This window comes from Scatophagus argus, chromosome 8, assembly GCF_020382885.2.
Source record: "Scatophagus argus isolate fScaArg1 chromosome 8, fScaArg1.pri, whole genome shotgun sequence".
NCBI lineage: Eukaryota > Metazoa > Chordata > Actinopteri > Scatophagidae > Scatophagus > Scatophagus argus.
Genome location: NC_058500.1, coordinates 13,508,426 through 13,533,786, shown reverse-complemented (window position 1 = coordinate 13,533,786; position 25,361 = coordinate 13,508,426). Strand labels below are relative to the sequence as shown.

Here is a 25,361-nt window from a genome sequence, read left to right as displayed (position 1 = left end):
TACATGTTTTGATCTGTTATTGCGGTAACTTTGCTCTTGGTTATTGTACATTTTCTGTAACCATTTCTACCTCATTTTTGCGGCATATTGTACATGAAAGTATTTATTTCATGTCTTTTTTGATGTCTGTTTTAAAAATGATAATAATGTTCTTGAACTGTAATGGTCTACCTCAGAAAAGACTGTATTTTAAGAGAAGAGTATCACACAATATTAAACAGAATTTGTCAATATTGCACTGCGGTTACTCCTTTGTTTCTTTTTTATTTGATTTTAGCAGTCAAGGGGCTGCAATTGACTAGAGTGCAGAAATTACGTGATGGCCGTGCTTACCTTATGTCTTTGTATCTGTAGTCTGGCTTGACCCCAGTGTTAAGGTCAACGCAGCGTGTTACTTAAACTGATTGCTAATTTGTTTAAACACAGACCACATAACGACATTTTGGATTTGTTCTAACTTCAGCTTTAATTCGTTTCACGCATTAGCCAGCAGGTAAAGTCAATATGAGGGGAAGAAACAGGTACATAGCCAGGTTCATGTGAAGGTGTGCTGGCAAGTTGTGTGTGTCTACGCGCACATTAGGTTTGCCGAACTGCATCTGCGTGTGTTTTGATGTGTGTGTGTGTGTGTGTGCTGCAGCGTCCAGAACAGCAACAGAAGCAGTGCTAGCACACCCCTGAGGCTTCAGGCCCAGCACCAGAGCACAGAGGTCCTTCATATCTGTCACTGTCTGTAAACAACAGCTCGTCCCAGCGGCCTGCCCTGTGCTATTTCTGGCCTTCCCTGACATCTTTCAAAGACGCAAAACTAACTGCGAGAAGAAGTAAATCTGAGCAAACTCTGTGCGAACAAGTGAAAGTTTAGTCGAAGCCTGTAACTGGACCTATTGCTCCCCAGTTATGGATAGAGGTGTCAAAGCTGCATTCGAAACATCTGTGACTGAATCCCAGTAGAACAGTGGTGCTGGTGGTGTTGACGACAGAGTAATTAATTGTCTAATAATGATGCATAGCTCTGTTATAACCACAACCTTGTGCAGCGGCTGCCCTTCATCCTCTGATGAAGGATAATCGTTCCTGCAGCTGTTTCAAAATTATTCCCTATCTTTTCCCGTCACAAACTCAATAACAGCACGCAGAACAACCTTGCAAGGCTAGAATAGACCATGTGGAGATGTGGCATATCGGGAGAGACTCATTCACATCTTACATATTAATTTCACATTACAGGTTTATTACAGGTTCATTACGTAAAAGATCTACTATTGAACATGTCAACCAGAATTTTCATATTTTCATAAGCTGCAAAGAGTTAACCGCCACAGTGTGATGGTGTTGTAAGCAGATAGGTGATACAAGCAAAGACACTGAGACAGAAACTCCTGCCCTCTAACTACATACACTTCGTCCTTGTGAGTCATTTCCCATCCGGGAAGGGATTGAAAACCAGTTTGTCCTTTTCGTCCTGAGTGATTTCTGTCCTTTAGGAAGTCAATCATTTTCTTCTCCCTGCTGATTGGAGGTAATTAGGCGAGCAGCGTTTGTAATTGGATAATAAAGGATGCTAATGAGCTGCTGTCCTATTTACTCATACTGAGTCAGTGAATTACGGCACATGGCTCTGCCAAACATTTCTCACTGTGATACTTAAGAGTACATTCACAATAATTAAAAAATATACATGTTAATTATCAGAATAATTACCTCTATATAGTTGTGTTTACAATTTTATATAATTTGATGACGCTAGTAATTCTAAAAGAAACCAAAGACGGTTCTGTTTGTTCACTGTTTATAGACTTGACTGATGTCACATTTAAGTGCACAGTTTAAGCAGGCCTCAACTTAAATATCTGATTTTTACAGCATTCATGTGGTTCAGTCAGAGGTGCCTTGACGAAAACTAGAAAGTTATTTACAGGAACAACCTTCATAAAAAAGGGTCATTTTGTGAATCTCATTTCACACAGATGCAGTCCTCCTCTCTACCTCTGCTGCTGCCATTGCTGCTGCTGGCCTTCCATTGTCCAGGCCTTGATACTGACAAGGTTGACATCAGAGGAGAGCTCTGACACAGGGTGAGTTAGGACTGCCAGCTGTTAGCAATCAAGTCTATTTTGAAGTCAGGGACACATGGACCCCCAGGGCCAAAGCAGCAAAAAGCCCAACCCTTGCACCTCCTCCCAACCCAACCCAGCCTACAACCTCCAAGCCCCCTGGTACCACAGATACCCAGCACTACTGTATTGGTTCCAGATGTTGCAAAGCTGCAGTGTAAGAGCCCTTTACCTAAGAGGACCCCGACAATGATGACAAACCCGCACAGAGAGTGGTAACGCAGCAAACAACACTAACACAATCACTTACCTAAAGGATGCATTTCATAAACCTGCAACCAACAAATGCTGAAAAAAAAATCTATTGGTTGTCAAGTTCTAAACAGTCATTATAATTCTTTAATAGAAATGTTTTAAATAATATTCACAAACTCACGTCCTTGACAGAGGAGGAGCACAGAGAAGCTTGCACTGACAGGATCAATGTTGTTTAACATTGGATATTGGCTCTTCCCTGGACAATGTTGCCATCGTCGCAAATATTGTCCAGAATACTAAAGAGTCTCATCTTTATGGTAACTGGGACTGAATCTATCAGGCCTGCAGTATTTGGTAGTTTTGATCATCAGAGAGAGAATGCAGCTTTGAGCCAGATAAATAAGATAACCTGAAATCTGGATCAAGCGAGGAAGAGGCCCAATGGAAACTGTTCCTCTGAAAGGAAATGATCAAATCTTTGCAGCTGCATTGTTTCTGTCCTGGACAGGTCAATCAAAACTCTCAGGAAATTGGGTTTGACAAGAGGAATGTCCTGGTGAAACGTTTCGGCCTGCCCCCTCTCATATAACTAAAATGTGAACACTGTATAAATAAACATTAAGAGCTTTAATAGAGAATAAACAGATTGCCGTTTGAGAACAACTGAAGCAGAGGTGTTACTGAGAACGAACGACAGGTTTAACATGAAATTCTTCTACAAAATAAGATTTTCTTCATGTTGGATAGTCCGCAGACGATCATGTGAGATCAATTTCAAACAGACCAGTGAACTTACTGAAAACAAGCAGGTTTTCAGAAAGATCTATAGCTCCCTCATGTGGCCAAATCAAGATAATGCTAACCCAGGAGAACGATCATATTGTGCCATAAATCATAAAGCTACAGTCGGCAGACGTTGTTGAGGTATTTATTTTGTGTTGTTTGTACAAATATAAAACAAAGCGCAAATTAACAAAGCATAAAACACCCACAAAACAGGACAATATTACAACTTCAGAACCACACACAGCAAAGTAGTACCGGAACTGTAACGTACTCCACACATTTTATACTTATCAACGACCCCTGGTGGCCCCACTTGGGAAAAACTGACACATTTTATTTATATTAATACAAATAATAAAATATATGTCATTTATACCAAAGAATGTGGGTACAATAAAGAAATCTACATTACATTAAAAAGTGGACCGCTTTTCACTACTTTATATTGTGCAGGGGAATACAACACTTAGCAAGACAACAGTTTAAGTTTTTTTTAAAACATTAAAACCACAAGCGATCTGTTCTAAATATTTTATCTGCTGACATGTGTTCGTCTATGTTTAGGTCACCCTGTATACCTACAAAGCATCAGTGCCCATAGATTACATTATTATACTGTATATTTACATTATTAATCACATAATATCAATGTCATTAGTGCTGCGTGTCTGTATGGATTTGGTGCATGACAAATTATACAGCGAACCGCCATTATGCTCTTGCAAAGTGGCTGTAGGAGTGCAGCTTGTGCTCAGATTCACTGAAGAGACCCGTTACATCATGACTGCATTACAAATGAAAGCTCTGCTATCAAGACGTCAATAAAAGAACAGCATATGAACAGCGAAAAGGCACTTCAGTGTTAAGTGCCAGTCATTAAGCCGCTGACTGTCATGTACTGTGTTGTATCAATGTGTGAGCAGTGGATTGAGTTTAAAAACCTCTTAACATGCAGCGGGATGGTTCACCATAATTGTATTGAATGTGAATAGTTATTTGTATATAAAACACTCATTTGCTCTTCGTACCCTAATTAACATACAGTGGAGCGGAAACACACACACACACACACATAGAAAAACCCTCTGAGATGTAGTGAGCGCAGGTATCCTACCTCGGAACTGTACTACACTTCACCGCTGGAGCAAAGTTAAACTCCGGAGCCATGAAGCGGTCAAAGTCAGGTTATAACTAAAGACGTGGAAGCAGGAACTGAAGACGCAGGAAGATAAAATCCGTAGCAGCCTACTGTTATGTGACGTGGGCCTGGTTGGTTTTCTGACAGTGGATGCGATTAGGAGGAACTACTGACTTGAAGGCACTGCCATCTGCAGATAGGGTATCGTGTGTCTCAGCAGTGCTAGACTTACTGGAAGTTACAGCATCTGGTGAAATGACTCAACGTTACTCCGCCTACGCCCCCTTCTGTGGAAGTGCACATAGACGAGTAGAGTCAGTTGCTACTTTCTGCTTTAAAGGCGGCACTATGTATATGTAGAAAAAACAAAAAAACAAACAAACAAACAAATATATATATATATATGTGTGTGTGTGTGTGTGTGTGTGTGTGTGTGTGTGCTGTATGTATTGTCAGTTGGTTTGTTTATTGTTTCGGTCTGGAAACGTTAAATGCAGCACAGTGCGCAGTTGTGCATGTTGCGTTACTGTGTTACCATTAATAACAAACAAAACGCACGTAGCTCACATCTGGTGTAGTCCTCCATACACAGTGGGTGAACAGCTGCCTTGATGTCACCCCGGACTACACTTCTTGGTCATGTGTTAACTTGAACGTGAGGGCAGGAAATAAAGCTCCCTCCTCCTTTCAGTGGCACATCGTGCGTAACAGGGAAGTAAGTCTGACCCGATTTGTACGTTGTTAAGAGTTATGTGTTCCCTGTGTGAGCTGCTCGGCGCTCAAAGTTAATTTCTCCTCGGTTTTAACGACGGTAATTTTCCTTTTTTTTGAGGGACAAAGTTGGGATAAAATGGATTGATGGAGGCAGGAAATGTTCAATAGGATATTCGGACTGGCTTATGAAACAGAGGAGGAGGAAGAAGCGTCAGAGCAGAGCGTTTTGTTCCCCCCAATGTTTTGAAATCTATTTAACTGAAGGTAAGTATTTCATTTGTTTCTATTATGGTGTCTAGATGAGTATTTGTCAAACACATGGGCCTGCAGCCGATGGGGGGAGCTTGTCATTTTTGAGAACGGTGCGTAATAATAAATGGGTCTGTTTGCGTCCCTGTCATGTTTTGGTTAGCGAAAAAGAAAGAAAAAAGAAAGAGGCCTTTGCAGGATGTGTGTCGGCCTGCATATATCCCACAAACCTTCTAAGTGATTATATTTTCCATTTTCACTTTCACCAGAGGTGGACGGCGGTGAAAGTGTCTTGTGTTTCATGTAATGTGGAGGGGAAATATGATCAACTGAGCAAGAATATTGCTTTTAGCACTAAATACAGCCTCCCTCCCTCCCACGCTCTACACGCTGTTTCTGCTGCGCTGTTCCTAGAAATCCTGAACAGCTTCATGTTGTTTATATGGTCTTAAACACCAACACTGATTTCATTTTAACTTTGCTCATATACCGTGTCGCAGTTGCAGCTGTGCGTGTGAGGTGTTTGTGAGGCACCAGTGAGCGCTGTGAAACACGGTTTATTAACGCCGCATGAACTGGAGAGATGTTTCTGCCAGTAGCGCAAGGGCAGGTCGGGACAGTCTCGGCATTTCCTGTGTATGTGTGTGTGTGTGTGTGTGTGTGAGCTAGTGTGTAAATTTCCTTCGATAGAACCCGAGTTATGAAATCCGGATTTAATAGGGCCAACATCAAAGCAGCGGCGGGCAGCATATGAAGTTCTGTTGAAGTCACCCTGCGTACCTGAGGAGGTGCCTGACAGTGGACAGGTGTTAGCACCAAGGTGGGAAGGAACATGACTCACCTCAGGGAGAACTGCAGGTGCAGGAGTTTTTACACGTCTGGTTCGACGGTGGAAGACGTTGTGGAGACCTTTTGGATTTTGGGCTGTAAAATTGATCTGATTTGAGGCATAAACACCCTTTTTTTCCCTGCCAATGAAACACTTTTGGTGATCTCATCTAAAATTTAGGGAGGTTTAGTTTGGCTTACCTGATGAAGGATGTTTGGACATTTCACTTGTGGTTATCTTTGAGATTATGCCAGCAGTCTTGTACTTTGATCTCAAGCAGAAACAGAACTGCAACCATGATATTTTTCGAGTTGTATGTCAGTTGTTGTTGTTGTTGTTTTTTTTTCTAATCTGTTCATCCCTTGTCAGAAAGTGTTCATCACAAGTTCCCAGAGGCCGGGATGAACTTTTCAAATTGTTTTGCTAAACAGCAGTTCCCGCATTTGTTATCACATCTGAAAAACTGGACCCAGAGAGGTGTTGGCCTGGATGATTCAAAATGATGGACAGATAGATAAATAGATGAATAATCAGAATTGTTGCCAACTCAGTTGAGAGTGCAGTTGTTGACTAACGGATTCATCAACGTGTGACACAAAATTCATGTAATGGATTAAATGATTTAAACAGAAACTCTGTGTCTCTCATTCGAAGATAATGTTCTTCTGTTTCCTTTTGTTTTATAGAACAAATGATTGATCAACAAATCAATAAATTAGTAGGAGGAGTGTCGTAATAGATCGTAAAAAAAAAAAAAATCACTTGCAGTCTTCTGATGAGGTTTCTTTCTTTGCTGTGTAATGTGACAAGTAGTGTGAGGGTAAGACGTGCAGGGCACTCACTCTCTTCAGCTTGGCTGATATGCCAGGATTTATTGATTATCTTCTGATATTGTGGTCATATGATGGAGAAATCATCAAACCGACCACACTGATTACTGACAATGCCAGTAGAAAATGACCTGTACTGGTTTGACTTCCTGTTGCGCAGTGACATCAGTGACACCACCCAACATGTGATTTTTCGCACCTTAACACTTCTTATCATTTGTGACAAAATGAACAGAATGCCTTCTGAATGTCACAGGTTTCTTTATTATTCCGATTATTGTTCACATGAAATTTCACTGCAGTGGTGCGTTTGCTTGTTCCCACTTCATCCTGCCTGCTGAAGATGAAAGGCCTCTTTTTTTTTGTTTGTTTACTCTGGAAATAAAACTAACTCAAAATAGTGCCACATCTGGATGCCAGCAACTGGATGCCATGTATATTTTTCAAGAAGTTCCGTTTTTCTCCTGTCGGCTGTGTAGTACGATAATGTAGTCACTGTTACAAAAAGTAGAAGCTTGACTGTCCGTGCTTTTAAAACAGTGCATCAAAGGATTATAATAAAAATACTACTGATAAGGAATAGAAAAGGAAATAATTTAAAAAGTACAAAAGTGCACATGTAGACAATTTGTGCTGATTACATCTAATCCTGCACAGAGAAAGAAAGATTTTACACGATCCTGCATTTGCATATTTCACAAACATGATCCTGTTGCAGCCTTGCAGAGGAAGTTGTTCTTTCCAGCAGTAATGTCTCTGGCTCAAACTACTTTCCAGTTAAGGCCTTTCTGTCTGCAGCACTGAAAATCCAAACACAAGTGTTGACATTTTCTGAAGTCAGAGCGCCCAGAAAGAGTTCCCAGTTTAATTGGGATTTAATCCCCTTTGTACACTGCATAGGTTACATTCCCTTTCCAATACTGTTTTACATACAATGAGTGAATTAGTGTTTGTGTTCTAGACTTCTCTATATGATATATTATCAAAATACTTCAGTTCATTAGCTGTACAATATAATGCTGGATCTTCCATTTAAACCTTTGGGAACTTTGGTTTTTTGGCTTGAACTGGAAACTCTTCTGATCTGCCACTTAAAACACACTCATACTTTTCTCTCGAAATCTTTCCCTACTTTAAACATCATGGTAAAAGCAGCTGGAAATGGGAGAGGATTCATGTTTTCTGGTTTGAGCTGTTGTCTTATGTGGTCTATGTGGGTTTGTGAGGAAATGTGTGGGAATGTCTGAGTGACTCCAACCGGTGGTGTTCTAGGATTTTTTATGAGTCCAGAGAGAGGTGACGAATTGTAAGACAAGAGAAGGTTCAACAAGATTCATAGAGAGTCAGTTGACCTGATGGTTTACCTGGAACATATCCCAGCTGTTGGCTCAAGATATACGTGTGAAAATATCACTGATGTGACAACACCTTCTGATCCGATCAGAGGTGTGCATGTCCAGATGGACAGCACATAATCTCAGGGAGTACACACGTAATGTCAATAGGCCTCTCAGTAAGATGTTTGCAAGCAGCTTGTGAAGAAATTAATGGTGAGGGATATCCTGAATGGGACTGCTGATGGGGTGGAACAATACCTCTCTGATTGCCTCTCCTTATAGCACTGTGCTCCATAGTGTTCTCAAACAAAAACCTGTCTGCAACACTGTAATATCAAATACTGCCGACAATATTACACAACCACAGAGGAAAATACGACACCCTTGAATGGAGACTTGCGCTTTGGTTGTCTGGAATGCAGACCTGTTTTAGGTATTTATCTGATTGTCATTTGAATGTTGACTCCAAAACAACAAGCATCGGCATGCAAATTTTGTCCAAGAAGCCTGATCCCTGCCAGCTTCTGTAAAGCTGATCTGTAAGCACAAAGTTAATCAGTTCATCCATGGCATGTTTGGGAGGCTCTTATGATTTGTTTTGGTCACGTTTCTAGAACAGTTGGTGACTACACTTAGAGCGTTTGAGCTTAGATATTTATAACTTGTTACACTGATTGAATATTCCACTCATGTTTACCGACTGTCACTATGCATGACTGACTGTATGCTGCCAGGTTAACATAAAGACATAAGAGTGGTATTGATCTTCTAATCTATCTCACAGCAAGAAGAAACATAAGCATTTACCTTATGTTGAAATGTCAAATTATTCCCTTGTTCTCCCAGCATTTTACCGTAAAGAGCAAGAGTTTAACCCAAATGTCTCCCAAATCTTGACTTTATAACCCTTTACTGTAAATGGCAAATGCTTGATGTGTTTCTTGTTGAGTTTTAGATAAAGACACATTTCCGTTGTTTCTTCCCCCCTTTATTGTGTATTTTGGACAAGCACAGTTTAGCTTTCCTTGTGAAATGTAAATGCTTGTGATAGCTAAGTAGTAGCCTTCAGATGTTATTACAAGAGTTGCTGGAGTCATGGGCGGTTCAGTGTAAAATGTTTTTCACGTTTTCTCTGTTTATTCAGTATGACACAGCAACTATTAAAAGGTGCTCAATCTTTCTTTCTTAATACCATGACTTGCTCTAAGGATTTTTACTGTTTATCAAGTTGTCATCTCACTCTTCAACAGTGTTTAAGATAATTTATGATCTGCCTGTTGTGTAATCTCAGCATGAACACAGACTCTGATCAAGAGCGAAACCACTTTCAGCTTCCATAATGACCAAAAGTCAGACTTCAGAGATATATCCAAATGAAGGTTATTTTGGACTGTGCTTTCTTGTCAGCAAATCTTCTTCTATGTCAAGACCAAAACCAGACACGAGATGATCTTAACAAGTGTTATCTGTGTGTCCTAAGCCTGATATAACTTATCACTTCACACCATAGACCTCCATTGATTTACATCTTTGAGGGGATCAAATGTGCTTGAGCTTGTGCGCCACGGTAGGGGAGTGGGAAGGTATTGAGAGAAGGACTTACACGAGTAAGTTGGTTTTGGTCTTTTCGTGGTATTTGCAGATAATAAAAAGAGTCTAGAATATTGCATTTCTTACTCTTTAATGCCAATCTTTGATTGCTGGTCCTAAAAATTGAAATTGCAGTGAAAGTGAACGTTAATACACAGTGTTGTTTTCCCCTGACCTGTTTAGCCCTGCTTGATCATGGCCCAGTGGATGCACATTTCCCAAATGATACAGTGCCTGTCTGATGAGGCTATCAACAACCTCTATCCCCCAGCCGCCTTCCCCATTGAAGTCAGACATTTTTTAGCTGAATGGATTGAGAGCCAACGATGGTATGATGCAAACATGTGCACACACACACACATATTTACATATGCTTTTGCCTACACACAAACAGTTACATGTGCATACTGTATATGCATGTGCGTTTGTGTGTGCTCACAGGGACGACTTTGCGCTGGAAAAGGTGGAGCAGGAGAGCCAAGCTCAGGCCCTGTTGGACCAGACCATCAGCATGCTGCAGTCGATGGCTCAACAGAACACCAGTGTGGTGGACAGGATGAAGCTGATGCAGATCAGCAGGAACATGGTAGGCACACTGTGTCTCACTTTCAGTTTCTCCCTGGATTCCCGAAAGATTTCAGTAAAACAGTGCCACTTTGCCTACCAGTGACAGTTGAGATCACATATGGTTGAGTGCAGTTTCTTGAAGCTGCTATCTATGATTCCAAGCAGCTGGAAGAAGTCAGAGCAGATTTGAGAGAGTTTGAGGTTTCTTATGACTCATGTAAGGGATTGAGAAATGTCACCGACCTTTCTTGAGATACTTCAAGATAAAAGGCCTCTATAACATTTGATGACCACAAGATACAAAAGAAAAAGAAGAAAAGAATGTCTCACTCTCTTCATACCCGCATGCTTCTTTAGACATGTTTGGGCTGATCTGCTACAACATGAATGCGGGCCAAGTTGCTCATTAGAGATGCCAGACCTCAACTGAATGAAACGTGACACGCTTTTACGATTTTGCTAAGGCAATGTGCTTGCTTTACAGACGATGTTTCAGCAGCAGCCTCTACAGTTTGGAGTGATGGTCAGGGACATCCTCAGGAAGGAGAGAGTTCTGCTCGCCACGGTATGATGCTTTGTAAAAGATACTGCTTGTCTTTCATCAACCCTGCAGGCCTCAACCTAATAGGGCACACGATATCAACTCTTAATATCATATGTGTTCTTTCTTTGTTTTTTCTTCTAGCAGTTTGGGTTTGTGTGTACACTGATTTGTTTGATTTCTCAGGGAGAGAGTTAATCTGTTACATAGTCCAGTGAACAGTTCTAACCCCAGTACCACCATACTGTGAGTGTATTGATTACTGTTCTGTGTCTGTAGCCTACTCCGATGCCCAGCCCTCCTCGGTACCAACAGTATCCCAGCAGAGAGTCTACGTTCCCCACCATGCAGGATGTAGACAACCTGGTTCTGAGGGTCCTTGAGGTCCAGGACATCCGACAAAAGATGCACCAGCTGCAGGAAGACCTCAACTGGGAGAGGCAGAACTATGAGAGTTTACAAGGTGAGACACACACACACACAAATGGAAGGAAGACTGATACTCTTTAGTAACAAGATCAGATCAGATTCAGACTGAAACTGAAGTCAGGTCATTTCAGTCTCTCTTTTTCAAGTTGAATCCATGGTTTCATTTAGCCTTCAGTTTAGTTTTTTGAGCTTTTTTCAACCATTTCTGCAGCCCCAGTTCAAGACAAAAACACAAAGCAGTGATTTACAGATGAACTGTGTTTACTGACAGTTAACAGTGTGTTTGATGTTAGTAATGTTCTTTATACAGTCCTGCATTTCACAAAGTGGTAGACCTCATCCCATTCTTCATTGTGATTGACTGAGCCTGTGGAGGCTGCTCTAATCCTCAGACATGATACTATCAACTGTTATCAGTTAACCTGTTTTTCTGTGAAATGGTCCAAACTGGTGCTTATGACTAGTCTACAACTTTCTAAGCCTTTTGTTGCTCCTGTTTCACCTTGTTTGGAATCAAGATTCAGAATAAGCATATCTTTACAAAAATCAATGAATAAATATATTGTCTTTGTAATTCAGTATATGAATGAACAAATTATCACAATCTGTTTTACTCATGTTTAACACAGTGTCCCAAAGTTTTGGAGTTGTGGTTGTCTTTCAGTGTTCTTTAACTTTCAATCAGTCCCTATCAGATTTTTGTATTGTTTCACATTGTGCACGTTTTAGCAGGCCTTGTTTTGACAATCAATCCGTTGGTTTTTTTTAGTGGCTTCCTGTTGGCAGAAGTGGAACATAATTTTGTAATTATGTTGTCACTAGCCAAGAATCATGTTTTCATCATCTTAAAATGAGCCCACAGAGGGAGTAGGTCCTCTTCCACAGAGTCTAGAGTTGTTTCTAAGGTAGCCCAGAGTGGATAATCAAAACTCTGTACAAGATGTGAACTGTAGGTTCTCATACACACTCAGAAGCAGAGGGTGAGACGAGGGGTGTTCAGTTGGTTGCAGTCTGCAACTTTACTACCTGTTGCAATTAAATCCAAACACTTAGATTTAAGGTAAAATTAAGCTGAATTTGGGGAAGAATGAAAGAAAGTATTGACTGACAAGACTGGAGTTTTAGGGCTGAAATGGTTTAATTGGTCGGCAGAGAAAATTAATCTGCAGTTATTTTGACAATTGATTGTTAATCATTGTATTGTTTTGCTTTGTTTTTTAGTGGTGTGCAGCATTGGTTGTTTTCTGAATTTAGTAGAATTTAGTAGTAGTAGTAGTAGTAGAAGTTCAAATCAAGATAAACAGTGCTGGATTTAGCATATACAGCTGTGAGAGATGTAATATGAATAAGAAACAGTGATGGGCCAAGAATGAAGCTCTGAAGAAACCCCCTTGTCCTTACTGCCCCTGATCTGGCTTCCTCAATGTCTGCCAAAGTTTCTGCTTCGTGGGTAGTTTAAAACAGAATGTGGGTGCCTTATTTTTGCGAAGACGACAGAAGGTGTTAAAAGAGCTACTTTTACTGCAGCCTTTTTTACATTCGCACTTCTAAGATCTACAGTAAATGTAAGTTAATTTTGTTTTTGATTAATACTACATTGGAAATCCCCTCCTCCTCCTGCAGGCTGTTTATGGATAAGCAGTGCTCTTAGCCAAGAAAATCTGCATTTACTTTGTCGATGTACGTTGGAAGTAGAACTATCAGTATCAGCTGTAAATGAAATGTCCATCCGCTTAAGTTTACTTTCTTTTGTGTGTTCTTTTTATTTTTGGCTGTCTGTCTGGCCCTGGCCCATGTTTCTGATTTATTTACATGATGTTAAGTCTGAACTGTTTTATCTTGGTTTTGGAAAGAGTTTTTATTTCCTTTCACTGTCAAGGTTCCCTAAAATAACTGTAAAATAACTCCCATCCTGGCTTTTCTTAGAGTTGTCATAATTTGTCTGAAGTCCAGAAATATCCAGTAGTGCAGAAATATAATATTAGTTTGTTTATCATTTGCACAGGGCAGATCCAACAGAATGGCCTGGATCCCACAAACTCAGAAATCCAGAAACTACAGAACCACATCCAACAGATGGAGTACAATGTGAAAGCAATGGCCACGGTGAGCTTGGCAGTGGCTTATGCTGCGAGTGCCAACATTACTAGCACTTGAGAGGGAAATTACATCTTGCTGTATCTTGTATAAATTTCGGAGGAAAGTTGTCTAATCAAACCGCTGCACTGTACACAGACAGTTGCTGATTTTGCCTTGCAGACAGCTGTTCTAAGGCCAGAGCTTCATACTCTTCAGTTATGCTTTTTCAGTATCCTGGTGTTACTTGTCGCACTAACGTACATATAAAGAGCATTTCTTGGCTATTTTATTGATGAACACCGGTACACTGAAAATAAAAGAACTGATAATGTAGTATAATGTTAGTTGGAAACAATTTGTAATTCCATGGAAATTAAGTGAATCTCTCCATGTCGTAATATGCAGGATGTATGTGATATTTCTGTCTGTATTTCATGCCCACGCATCCATGTGTTTTGCCCATGTGTGTTAGCCTGATGTGTTTGGATGTTGGTTGCTGTAGAAACGTTTCCAGCTGCTGAAGGAATGTGTGGACTGTCTGGACCAGTGTCAGAGCCGACTGATAAGCAGGCTGAAGGCGTGGAGGTGGGAGCAACACAAGGCCGCCATTGGACATCCCTTTGATGATAACCTCAACCCTCTGCAGACCTGGTGAGGTGCACCTCACTCCACTTCTTTCTCTTTGTTCCCAGCTGCATCTGTGCTATAAAAAGTGCAAACACTTAATTAAACATCAAACTTAAAAAAAGACATCCTTTGAAACTTGCTTATGTAAGTGCTTTGCTGTAGGCTTGCTTTATTTGTGGTTAAAGGGGAAATCCGTAGTAATGCACTATTACTGCTGCTGTGTAATTTTTCAAACTGACTGATCAATTACTTGACTAATAATTTCACTAGCACAGGATAACTGATCAAATGACTGATTTCACTAGTTTCTCGCTTAATATTGTACATGAGTGTCAGCCATGGTCATGTAGCCCATCAGTCTGTTTTAAACACAATACTTAACTCATATTCTTTGATGAATTATTACATCAACTTGACGTGTGTCTTTTACTGGCTTTAGTGATATGTAGGAGTTCATGCTCATTGTCTTTACATACTTGTTTTCATAAGGTGTGAGCAGCTGCTTGGAGTGAATGGGAAGCTGAGACAGGAACTGATGCTAATAGGTGAACCAATCCCAGAGCTGCAGGAAAGGCTGGGGCAGCTTCTGCAGGTTCTCATTCAAAGGTACAGGCTCGCCTTGTTGTTTTATTTTCAGATTTTTTTTATTATTTTTTTTTTACCTTAGACATCTGTGAAAGAAAGTACATTTATTTAGTTTACATTTATTTATCTAACTTTCCATCTTCACTCGCAAAACACACACACGCACACTTTGATCCATCTTCTGCAGTGGAAGGCATGTTTCCTCATTCATGTAACTGTCTCATTCAGTTCTCTCATAGTGGACAAGCAGCCCCCTCAAGTCATTAAGACCCAGTCAAAGTTCTCCACTACTGTGCGGTATCTGCTGGGGGAGAAAGTAGCTCCCGGGAAGCCTGTGGTGCTGAAGGCACAAATCATTAATGAAATGCAGGCCAGGAATCTGGGCAGTGTACCCGGGTGAGTCATACTGTAAATACAACACAACATGGAGGACTGCATGTCCTCCATGTTGCATTTCCTTTGTTTAGTTTTTCTTCCTTGGAAAGAAGTTTAGTTCAGACTAGTTGTTACTATTAAGTATCTACCTTAGATAGTTTTTTGCATATTTTTAGATTTTTATTAGACTCATTACACCTTATTGCTGACCTTGTGCTGTCCCCACTGTGGGACAAATAAAGGAATTTCTTGATTCTTAATTTTTAATTCATACTGTCAGAGAGGATTAACTGCTTGGGTTTCACAATATCCAGTCCTTTTAAGAGGAGTATTTTTAGATTTGTTCTGTTAATTGTTTTGGTTATAATTTAATTAAAGGTGAAAGCCTGTGCTTCAAAATAATAATAATAATAACATTTGACATTTTATTCCAACTCAATCCATCTGCTAATTGAAACTGTTATTTTGACCGTTAGCTAAGTGTAAGGAAAAACTTTAAAGCTGACAGTATACCATTCTAGTTGCTTTAAGTATATTTAATTTTGTAATTAACTATATTTTGTAGTATATTACTGGATGTGCAATGACCTTAAAATTTGATTTTGGTTGCCCAAAAATAACATTACGCTAGCTTTTAATGAAGATTTATAGGATTTGTAGATTTATAGGACACAAAGCAGGTAAGAATAAACGCAGACTTTATTAATATCAACCTGGTCTTCCCCAAGGCAGAGTGAAATTAACACAAGGGCTTCCTCTATTAAGAGACACTCAGCTATGAAACATTAATTATCTCAAAGGAGATAAAAACAAAAGGCTATGAAAATTACTTAAGAAAATAGCTACTATTCTACAGAAGTAAAAATCACTCCAAAAGGAGGAAAAAACAAGACTAGGGAAAATAACAAAGAACAAAAAATCACTCGAAAAGAGGATAATCTAACTGCGAATATATATGATCTAAAAGGTCACCAAAAATCACTCCTACTGAGGAAAAAGAGACAAAAGACTAACTAGAAATCCTAAACTAAAGTTACAACAAAAAATCACTTTGAAAGAGGAATAAACAGGAACAGAAATTGAGGCAAGGACAAGGCTGTGGCTGTGGATATGGCTATGGCAAAGGAAAGGCTAGCGTGATGGCATGAGGACGAAACACACTGGCACAAGACAAGGGAAACGCAGACTATTTGAACACATGGAGGTAATGTGGAACAGGTGGATACAATCGGGTAATCGGAAAGACAATCAGACTGGAGACACATGAGGTGATCTGAAACGAGAGGAGAGTTACTTTTCAAAATAATACAGGAAATGACGAGACATAAACCCGAAACAAGACAATACCTCACAGCGGTGTGATAGACACACTGTATTTTTAATCGTAGAGCATTTATGTCAGTTAGATCCTATTTTAATTAGATCATGCCATTCTGCTAATCTAAAGGAAAACTTGACAAACTCTCTGTTTTGTTCCCCACAGTGATAATGTTGGGGAACTAATAAACAACACAGCCATTCTAGAGCACAACACATCCAGCAAGAGCACATGTGCCACCTTCAGGAACATGGTATGTGCCTCCTCTGATTTCTCAGCCCGGGTTAGATTTATCGTTCAGTTTTGTTAACAAATTGAAACTCTTATTCTGGTTCAACAGTCCATCAAGAAGATCAAGAGAGCAGACAGGAAGGGATCGGAGTCTGTGACAGAAGAAAAGTTCGCTCTCCTGTTCTCGACAGAGATCACCATCACAGGCTGTGACACACCTTACAAGATACAGGTTTGACCCTGTCCATTGTTCTGCCTGCTCTTTAAACCCACTTCATATCCTGTTGCTAAAAGAAGTGTAATGTTATTCAGACATCATGATAAGGAAGCATCTCACTGATTTGTCAGCAGACTCTGTAAAAACACATACACACACAATTTCGCATTTTGGAACATTTTAATATTGTTTGAATTTTATTTAATATACATCCTTAGTGGGAGCGGGACCATCAGCAAGCTTAAACTTATGCCATTGATTATAGATGATCTCGCTGCCGGTGGTCGTCATCGTCCACGGTAGTCAAGACAACAACGCTCTGGCCACCATCATATGGGACTGTGCATTTGCTGAGGCAGTAAGTCTCAAATTATTCCCTTGTTTTGCTTTTCCTCTTTCCTGAGCTATTGCTTTTTAGTCTCTGTTATGCATTCTGCCTGTTGGTGCTATTGTGAAGCCACAACCCAGAATTATTTTGTGAATGTACAGCATTAACATTTGGCGCTTGGGCTCTTTGGCTCTGCGTCGCTCCCCATCAGGAAATGCTCAGCTCAGCTCAGCAAAGAGTGTGGAGGTTATGGTGGTGATGGTAAGGCTGTAGGTTGCAACAGTAGTTCTGATAGACAAAATGACAGAATTGCAGTGGTATTTTAAGTGCTGAAGGTCTGATTGGCATAAGGAATGTCATGAAAGGTCAGATGTGGTGACATCTGACTTGTAATTGTAGGGATTGGAAAAACAGAAGTGAAGAAGAACAAAGAACAGGAGGGAATCAGTACATTGTCAAAGCACTTACCTGAGCTTATCTCTCCCTTTTAATTTTTTTATTTTTGTAATTATTTGGAAGATGGAAACCAATTAAGCCTTATATTTTTGTTATAACCTTATCTTAAGTTTTTGCTAATGAGCTGTTGAAAAATCCCTGACAGAGTTGTTTAATATAAACCTTGGGGTTGAGCGATCTGCAACATTCACTCACAGTATCCACATTAGCAATTATCATCTGTTTAGAGTGAACTAAACACATAAAGTCACAGTAAGTTGATCATTTGTTAACAAAGAGACAAGATCAACGTTTAGTAGCTGCCGTGCCTCGTAGGCCCACAGCATCTCTCGTAATTGGGTAACACTCACTTCACCCACATGCAACCCATCTGCTATTAATCATAATGTTTATTTTTATCATCCTGCTGTCTGAGCAGTTGATTAACAGTGTTTTGATATTCAACCCACAAGCACACTGTCTGCTAAGGAGAGGTAGAGAGGGGAGAGGAGGGTGACAGGAGAAGGCGTCCGCCAGGCAACACTTTGGAGGACGGAGCAAAGTGAGGCTGACTCTTCGTACAACGTTCAGTAGACAACACGGTTGGGTTTGACAGCTTTAGAAATTGTGCAGTAAAACGGCGAATGAACAGCAGTTGAACTCACCTCATGTACAAAAGGTTGAAATCCCTTCACAGAACCGATCTGGGTTCGAGTCCGGCCTGCAGTCCTTTGCTGTATGTCTTCCCCTCGCTCTCGCCTCCTATTTCCTGTCACTCTCTCTGACTGTCCTATCGATTAAAGGCACAAATGTCCAAAAAATATAATAAGAAATATATTTTGCCCTTTAGCAGAGACCTGTGTTTGCACAATGTATTCAGCACTTAATACTCACAAAACTAAAATATGAGTACTCATAAACTTCTTCATCAGATAAAATATTGCATGCAGCTTTACAAGTTTATTATGAAGAGTAGGAAGTGAAGCACAGGCTTACAGTAATTGCACATAAGCTCAGTGAACGTGTTCGTAGGTCTCTTTGCTTAATCAAGAAAACTAAGTGCAAATGTTGACTGGAAATGATGCAGTATTTAAGAAACATTTGTTGAAATGCAGAAGCAAGGAAACAAATTCTACAATAAACATCTGTGATGCAACTTTATTTGCACTTTTTCCTCTTCACAGACTGAAGTTGTTGACTCTTCCCCTCATGTTTTTGTAAATGCATGTCAGTGTTCTCACCAGGTCAGCTTCTTTGTTGTTGCCAATAGGACAGAGTGCCGTTTGTGGTGCCGGAGCGTGTGCCCTGGAGGATGATGTACAACACTCTCAATAGTAAATTCACCTCTGAGGTCCAGACAAAACACAATCTGGACCAGTACAACCAGCACTTCTTGGCGCAGAAGATATTCGACAAGTCGGACTTTGCAGACGACTTCAGCAACATGATGGTTTCCTGGGCCCAGTTCAATAAGGTGCACACAGGTGTATGTCCTGTCACACAGACAAACACGGGCTGACACACACTTAAATCTCACAGTGCCTTTCAATCTTACAGGAGGTTCTCCCTGGTCGACCGTTCACTTTCTGGCAGTGGTTTGAGGGAGTGATGGACCTGACCAAGAAGCACTTGAAGACCTACTGGAGTGAAGGGTGAGGAGATACCCCTTTTACTTTAGTGGTAGATATTAGACAGTCTGCTAATAATGACAAATGTTTGCAATGTTTTGCTCTACTAGGCTGATATTTGGTTTCATCGGGAAGCAGCATCTACACCTGATTCTGAAAGACAGGCCCAACGGGACATTCTTGCTTCGCTTTAGTGACTCTGAGATCGGAGGCATCACCATTGCATATGTGTCCCCATCTGAGAGTAAGTCTTGGTGTGGCTCCAGTTTGATTGTGTTTGTTTTATTGGTTTTATTTTAATTTATTCAGACCCTTGCAATAAATTTGGACATAATCTTTAAAGATTTTTTTTTACATTATTTGTGAGACCTCTACAGAGCAGCTGGAATTTCATGGTGTGAATTTTTTTTTTCTCTGGAATTCCTTTGCCTGCCCTTACATTTCGCTCATCTGGCAAACAGGCAGTGTGTTAGAACTGGACTGAACACAAAATTTGTGTGGGCGAAAACAGAAGTTGTGGTCAAGGCTTGTAAAAGTAGTGCTGACAAAAGTATCACAACCTTTCAAGGGCTCTGTAGACACATGCTTTGAAGGCATGGAGACATCATCTGCCATTCATCTGTCAGTGGTTTTAATGTTTGCAGCTGATCAGTGTATACGCGTGCACTGACACACACAAAAAATATTTTTCTGCTAGATGGGGGACAGAAAATTCAGAACATCCAACCCTTCACCAAAAGAGATCTTGAGATCCGTAGCCTTGGTGACCGCATCCAGGACATCAACCACATAACACATCTGTATCCTGATTTTCCTAAAGAGAAGGTTTTCAAAAGATTCTACTCAGGTAATGGTCTTCATGCAAAGGTTTATGCTCACTGCTTTATGCTCAGAAGTTTAAATGTGAACAGAGACCTAACAGATGGTGTGCTTGCTCTTTTTGCTATTGTTAACAGAGCCTCAAAGTACACCCAGCGGGGGTTATATCCCTGTGTCTCTCCAAACAAAAGTTGGCACGTAAGGAACCATTTTCGAAAATAAACCATGTCATTTTATGCACTTGAATTAATTATTATGAATTATTGGTATTATAAGTACTGTTTTTTGTGTTTGTTTGTTTGTGTGTGTGTGTGTGTGTGTGCATGCGTACAGGGAATTAGGCCCAACCACACATCCAGCTCCCAATGTGCAACTTCTCACTGATGGTACCACTGGCTTCCCCATGTAAGTGTCACTTCTGCACATTTCTCTCTTTCACTTTATTTCCGTAACAACCAGCTTACTTCCTGCCCCTTCTCGATGCTTACAGGAGCCCTTGAGGTTGTTCATAAAACTGTAAAACAACTGAGACACAAAATGAATGCAAAAATGTACAAGACACTCAAATCCTTGGCTTCTGTAAAAGCAGAAATGACCTCCCTCTGAAAGTATACCTGTGGTACAGCTGCGGATCCACATAAAGTACATGAAATATTTAGTCCCAGGATTTACATTTTAAGAAACTAAAAAGCTGTTTTTACACAACATTTTTGGGTCTGACTATACAACAACAATGATGTGATGAATTCAGTTTCAATCTATTTTGCCCCGAATCACAACAAAAATGATCTCATGACACTTTCCAAACAGAACAGGTCTGGACCACACTCTTTGATTTAGTGTTCATACTGGACTTCATTGTCTGTCCCTCTGTTGTACGCTTTCTTCTCTAACTTCATGTTCATGTGTCCAAGCATGGTGAACACAAAACAAACAGGTTTGCAGCTGCAGATTTTTAAAAATGGTGGCTGAAATAAAATGCTGTGAGCACTCGATCAGTCAGTAATGTTCATCCCAGAAATGTTATACTTTTGGAAAGTACTACTTCACAAGCAGGGGCATTTTAGAATAATGTTAATTGAGTTCCTCCAAAGGTTCCTAGTCCCTTTGCACTGCAATGGATTGCTTATGTTATTATTAAGGTAAAAGCCTTTATTCTCAATCACGCCTAATACTCGATACTTTTCTACAAATGCTCCTGAAGCAGCCTTAAAGATACATAATATATTCCTCTGTTATGTTGGACAACATCGTGTATTTGTTGGTGTTACATCTTACTGTGTACGTACCTAACATTTTACATGCAGCATTCTTTCTAAGAAGAGAAAATGCCTCCAAATCAAAAGTAGTTCAAATTCCTTCCTAGTAGCAGTACAGGAAAATTATGTTTAAATTAAAAAAGCAAGTCAAATACACTTGAAAACTAACAACTACTGCTGCCTACAAACAACAGGGAAAACAAAAAGTGATGCGTATTCGTGTCAGTATTTCAGACACTTTTATTTCCCCGAGAATTTTGACATGATAATGTAATGTGTTCGTCATTTTGACCAAGTGACTGAAGGAGGCTCGTATCTCATGCTGTTGCCGCTCATTGATCAATTTACAGTTGTTGTTGATAGTGTTCTGTACCTGCTGCTCCTTTCAGGCATCAGTTCCAGCAGCCGTTCAGTCCCCAAGAGTCCATCACCTCAGAAATAATGGAGACTGCACCGTCTCCTGCAGTGGAGTTCCATCCAAACCCTCCTGTTGCCTTCACTGAACCAATGTATGTTAATCTTCATGTCTCTGTGTTTCAGTGTTTTCTTTTTCCAAAAATGCTTATACATAGTACTGACATGTAATTATGCGTATATGTCTGTCTTCTAGTTCCTCACCCAACGCTGTGGATATAGATTTCGAAACTATTCTCCAAACTCTGAGTCCTGATAACTAGAAAGTTGACTTTGGAGCGGAAAGCAAACGTCTAACAGAGACGAGACCTCGTCTGTCTGACCTTCACGTGAAAACAATGCCAGTCTTTGTACAGGCTTTCTTCCCTCACTTTTCATGATCCATCTACAACTCCCTCTACCTGCGGGAGACAAATTTGATTTCTGTGGACTCAACATGTTGAGAGGTGCTACGCGAAGGCAGGAAATTCAGGACACTTCAGGAAACATACTAAGACAATCTTTGCTGTGCAACCTTTTGTCTCCCTCACTCTTGATGGTAGGTTTGTTGATGGTTTCCTTGTCTGTTTGTACTACACTCCATGCATGATTTACTGTACAGCTTGCAGTGACCAATGACCAAACATGCATAAAAGCAGACAGAGTGATGCTCATGGAAATGTAATGATAATGTGACATCCCTGCCCAGTGGACCGACAGGCACTGGACATTATTTTTGTGGTTATTTTGTCCTCTTTGCTGTAAGCATGCTGCATGTTTTTTTACTCATGATGAGGTATGCATATTTGAGTATTATTTCACCGTTGTACGTAACCCATCCTAAAAAGCCTGGCTAAGCCTGAGTTATCAGTATGTTTTAAACTCAGACTCATAGTAATACACAGTATGTATGGTAAATACTTAACATGAAACATTAGTAACCTTAAACTGTTCTGTGGTGTAGTGAGGATGAAGAATGTGAAAGGAAAATGTTGACTGTTAACTACATAACATTGATGGACACTTACAGTGCAGCAGATGACAGACGTGGTGGTGGTGATGGTGATGCTCATACTATGTCAACTCAAAGACTCATTTGCCTGTATTTTCTGTTGTACATATATATATCTATATATATAGATATATATATATATCTATATATATTTGAAAGCTTTTGTTAGAGTTTGTTTTGGGCCTTTTTGTATTTTTTATTTAGATGCCTGAATGCACACACAAACAGTGTTGCAGTCTGTATCTGCCTACAGTCTTCTTTTGAGTGACAAAACTGATAAACATAATGAAAGTAAATGACCATGGGATATTTACAAAACGTTCTCAATCCGCAAATTAATGTGAGGTTGTGTGGAATCTCACATGACTTGATAACATTTCATTTAAATTTTTAGAGTTGTTTAACTTCAAAGATTAGAAAGCTGGATGTAGTATAAAATAAAGGGAATCAAAAATGAAAATTAAAGAAATAATTAGTGTTGCAGTTAATAGGAAACTAATGGATAAATAGCCATTATTCTGACAGAAGATGCAGTATCTTTGCTTTGGTGGGAGCTTTAAGTCTTTTAGTTGCTTTGAATGTATATCAAAACCAATGTTCTCAATAAACTAACTCTGGTTTTATGAGAAGCTGTGCACTACCATCACTGTCAGTGTTGTGCATGTTGTAACACAGCGGTGTGGCAGACATACTGTGTTGCATGTGTGTTTGCCAGATGATGAACTTTTATATCATGTGGACTGACTTTTGGATAAATCACTTCAAGGCTACTGCTCCAGTCCATATAATTTTTTGACTATGATGACACTTAATGTATGAAAAATATTTGGGTGAATTTATTTACAAGAACCGTTCCCCTTAAGTCAACCAGAATGATGTCGTGGCATATTTTGAAACATTGCCCACAGAGAAATACGTCTTACATGCAGTCGCAGGTGATTAATTTGCAACTTGCAGTATCCTTGATGTGTTGCAGAAATTACCTCATCAGACTGACAAATTATTTGCAAATGCTTACTGGCTTGGGTGCTCAGTAATTGTTGTATGTGTTCTACTTTTTGGTTGCATGCAAATGCAGATCTGTCCATTTGGAATCATCTGTTGAAATCCCATATTCAGTCTAAAAGAAAACAGACAAAAAAGGATTGGAAACATAAGAATTTTCAGTCTTTTTTTGACATATAAAAATAATAAATCAGTGAAGTGGCATTATGATTGGGAAGGTATGCCTGACACCAAAAGGCTGTCCATTGAATAAGAGCATATTGGTGTATAACATAACTTGCATCACTTCCATAATCCATCAGCCAAAGAGGAGACATTGCATAACTAGTAAATTATATTTCCTATCCATCCAGTTTCAATAATCATGAAATGTTTTTTTAAAAAACAAAACTTTACACTGTACATCACAAAGCTTTTCCATTAGAACACAAATTCTAATTTCAACATGTCACTAAAGTTTAAATTCTACTCAAACACTGCCAGGGAAATCACACTGAAAAAAAAAGGTTATGTAGAGGAAGCAGAAAGAGAATCAGCTTACATTCCTGGTTCAATAACTTCTCTGGTGAATTTTGTCAAAATGCTGACAATTCTCGGTGCCCTGTCCCATTCCCTCCATCCCAGCAGCTTTGTATGTCCCCTCATTAGAGCAGAACAAGATGGCTGCCTTGTAAACAAAGGGAGGAGGTAGGGTGAAAGACGGGGGGATGGAAGAGAGAGGGGACACCAGGGCAATGTAGAGCTTCAACTTCAAAGTTCATTCTGTCTTGTGTAGATGGTATGAAAATAAAGGTGTACATTTATCACCTTGTACAAACACACTAAAGATCAGTCGCCTCACAGTGACCTTCTCTCTTCTCCCAAATATCAGAGAGGGGCTTATCCAATAAAACTATCTCTACCCCAAAGAGTCACCCAAGCTCAGCGTAGAAACGACAAGGCACCAGGTGTTTGCCAACACCAGCAGCAAGCCACTACACCTCATGCACTCTTTCATTTCTAAACTGGAGATGATGTAACAAAGACCCGTCAGTCGTGTCAAACAACACAATTCAACTAGAAAACGCATGTTCCTCATGACACCTTGTCAGGTTTGCTTTCTTTGTTTTTCCATGGCAGACACGCAAAAGTAAAAGCAAACCAATTATCACACACCTGTACATGGATCTGTAGTTAACGCTGCTCTAAAAGCAAAGCTTGTGTCAGAAAGTCATTTAAAACGTAAGCCAGCACAAATACTGTATAAATGATCCAAATGTGCCAAACGGCCTGCAGATTTCCCACTTATAGAGCAACGGCTAACAGATTATATTATATTAAGTGTTCGCAATCATAACTTTGTCGAAGACTGAGCTCAGAAAAGACCAGATAGTTTTATGTTTTGTGTTTATTTTAATATAAATATGAATGTGTGTGTGCTTCACTGGATGAGACACAAACTCTAAACTGGATGAATTTGGCTTTGACTCAAAGGCATAAGTTACCTGATATAAAAAGGGGATCACTCTAAACATGGAATCTGTTGAGCTTTTGCAGTATCAGTGAAGGCATGAAAACGGCCGCATTTTCCCTAAAATATGCTTGCATGATAAAAAAAAAAAAATATATGATACAGACGAAGGATTGTGGCGATGAAAAGTGAAAAATAAAAATGATCAATTAAAACAAGCACACATGCATACACATGCACAGAGACATGCATGCACACTCACTCTCTGGCTCACA

The 25,361-nt window shown here is 39.9% G+C and overlaps 1 protein-coding gene across 2 annotated transcripts; it reads left to right on the top strand.

The window, feature by feature from the left end:
* Positions 1 to 4,838: 4,838 nt before the first annotated feature.
* On the top strand, positions 4,839 to 23,401 carry stat6 (signal transducer and activator of transcription 6, interleukin-4 induced). 2 transcript variants are annotated; one of them, XM_046396541.1, is made up of 21 exons: positions 4,839 to 4,954; positions 5,072 to 5,217; positions 9,972 to 10,117; positions 10,230 to 10,374; positions 10,840 to 10,920; positions 11,176 to 11,359; positions 13,331 to 13,431; positions 13,907 to 14,055; positions 14,521 to 14,637; positions 14,845 to 15,012; positions 16,475 to 16,562; positions 16,650 to 16,772; positions 17,023 to 17,115; positions 18,791 to 18,994; positions 19,078 to 19,172; positions 19,259 to 19,392; positions 19,846 to 19,995; positions 20,105 to 20,165; positions 20,301 to 20,372; positions 21,616 to 21,735; positions 21,837 to 23,401. In XM_046396541.1, exons 3-21 carry the CDS (start codon positions 9,984 to 9,986, stop codon positions 21,901 to 21,903), a joined length of 2,286 nt encoding a protein of 761 aa, XP_046252497.1. In that variant the 5' UTR covers positions 4,839 to 4,954; positions 5,072 to 5,217; positions 9,972 to 9,983; the 3' UTR covers positions 21,904 to 23,401. The 2 variants fall into 2 exon arrangements, with proteins under 2 accessions (XP_046252497.1, XP_046252496.1); XM_046396540.1 differs by having other exon boundaries at positions 4,922 to 5,217.
* Positions 23,402 to 25,361: the final 1,960 nt, after the last annotated feature.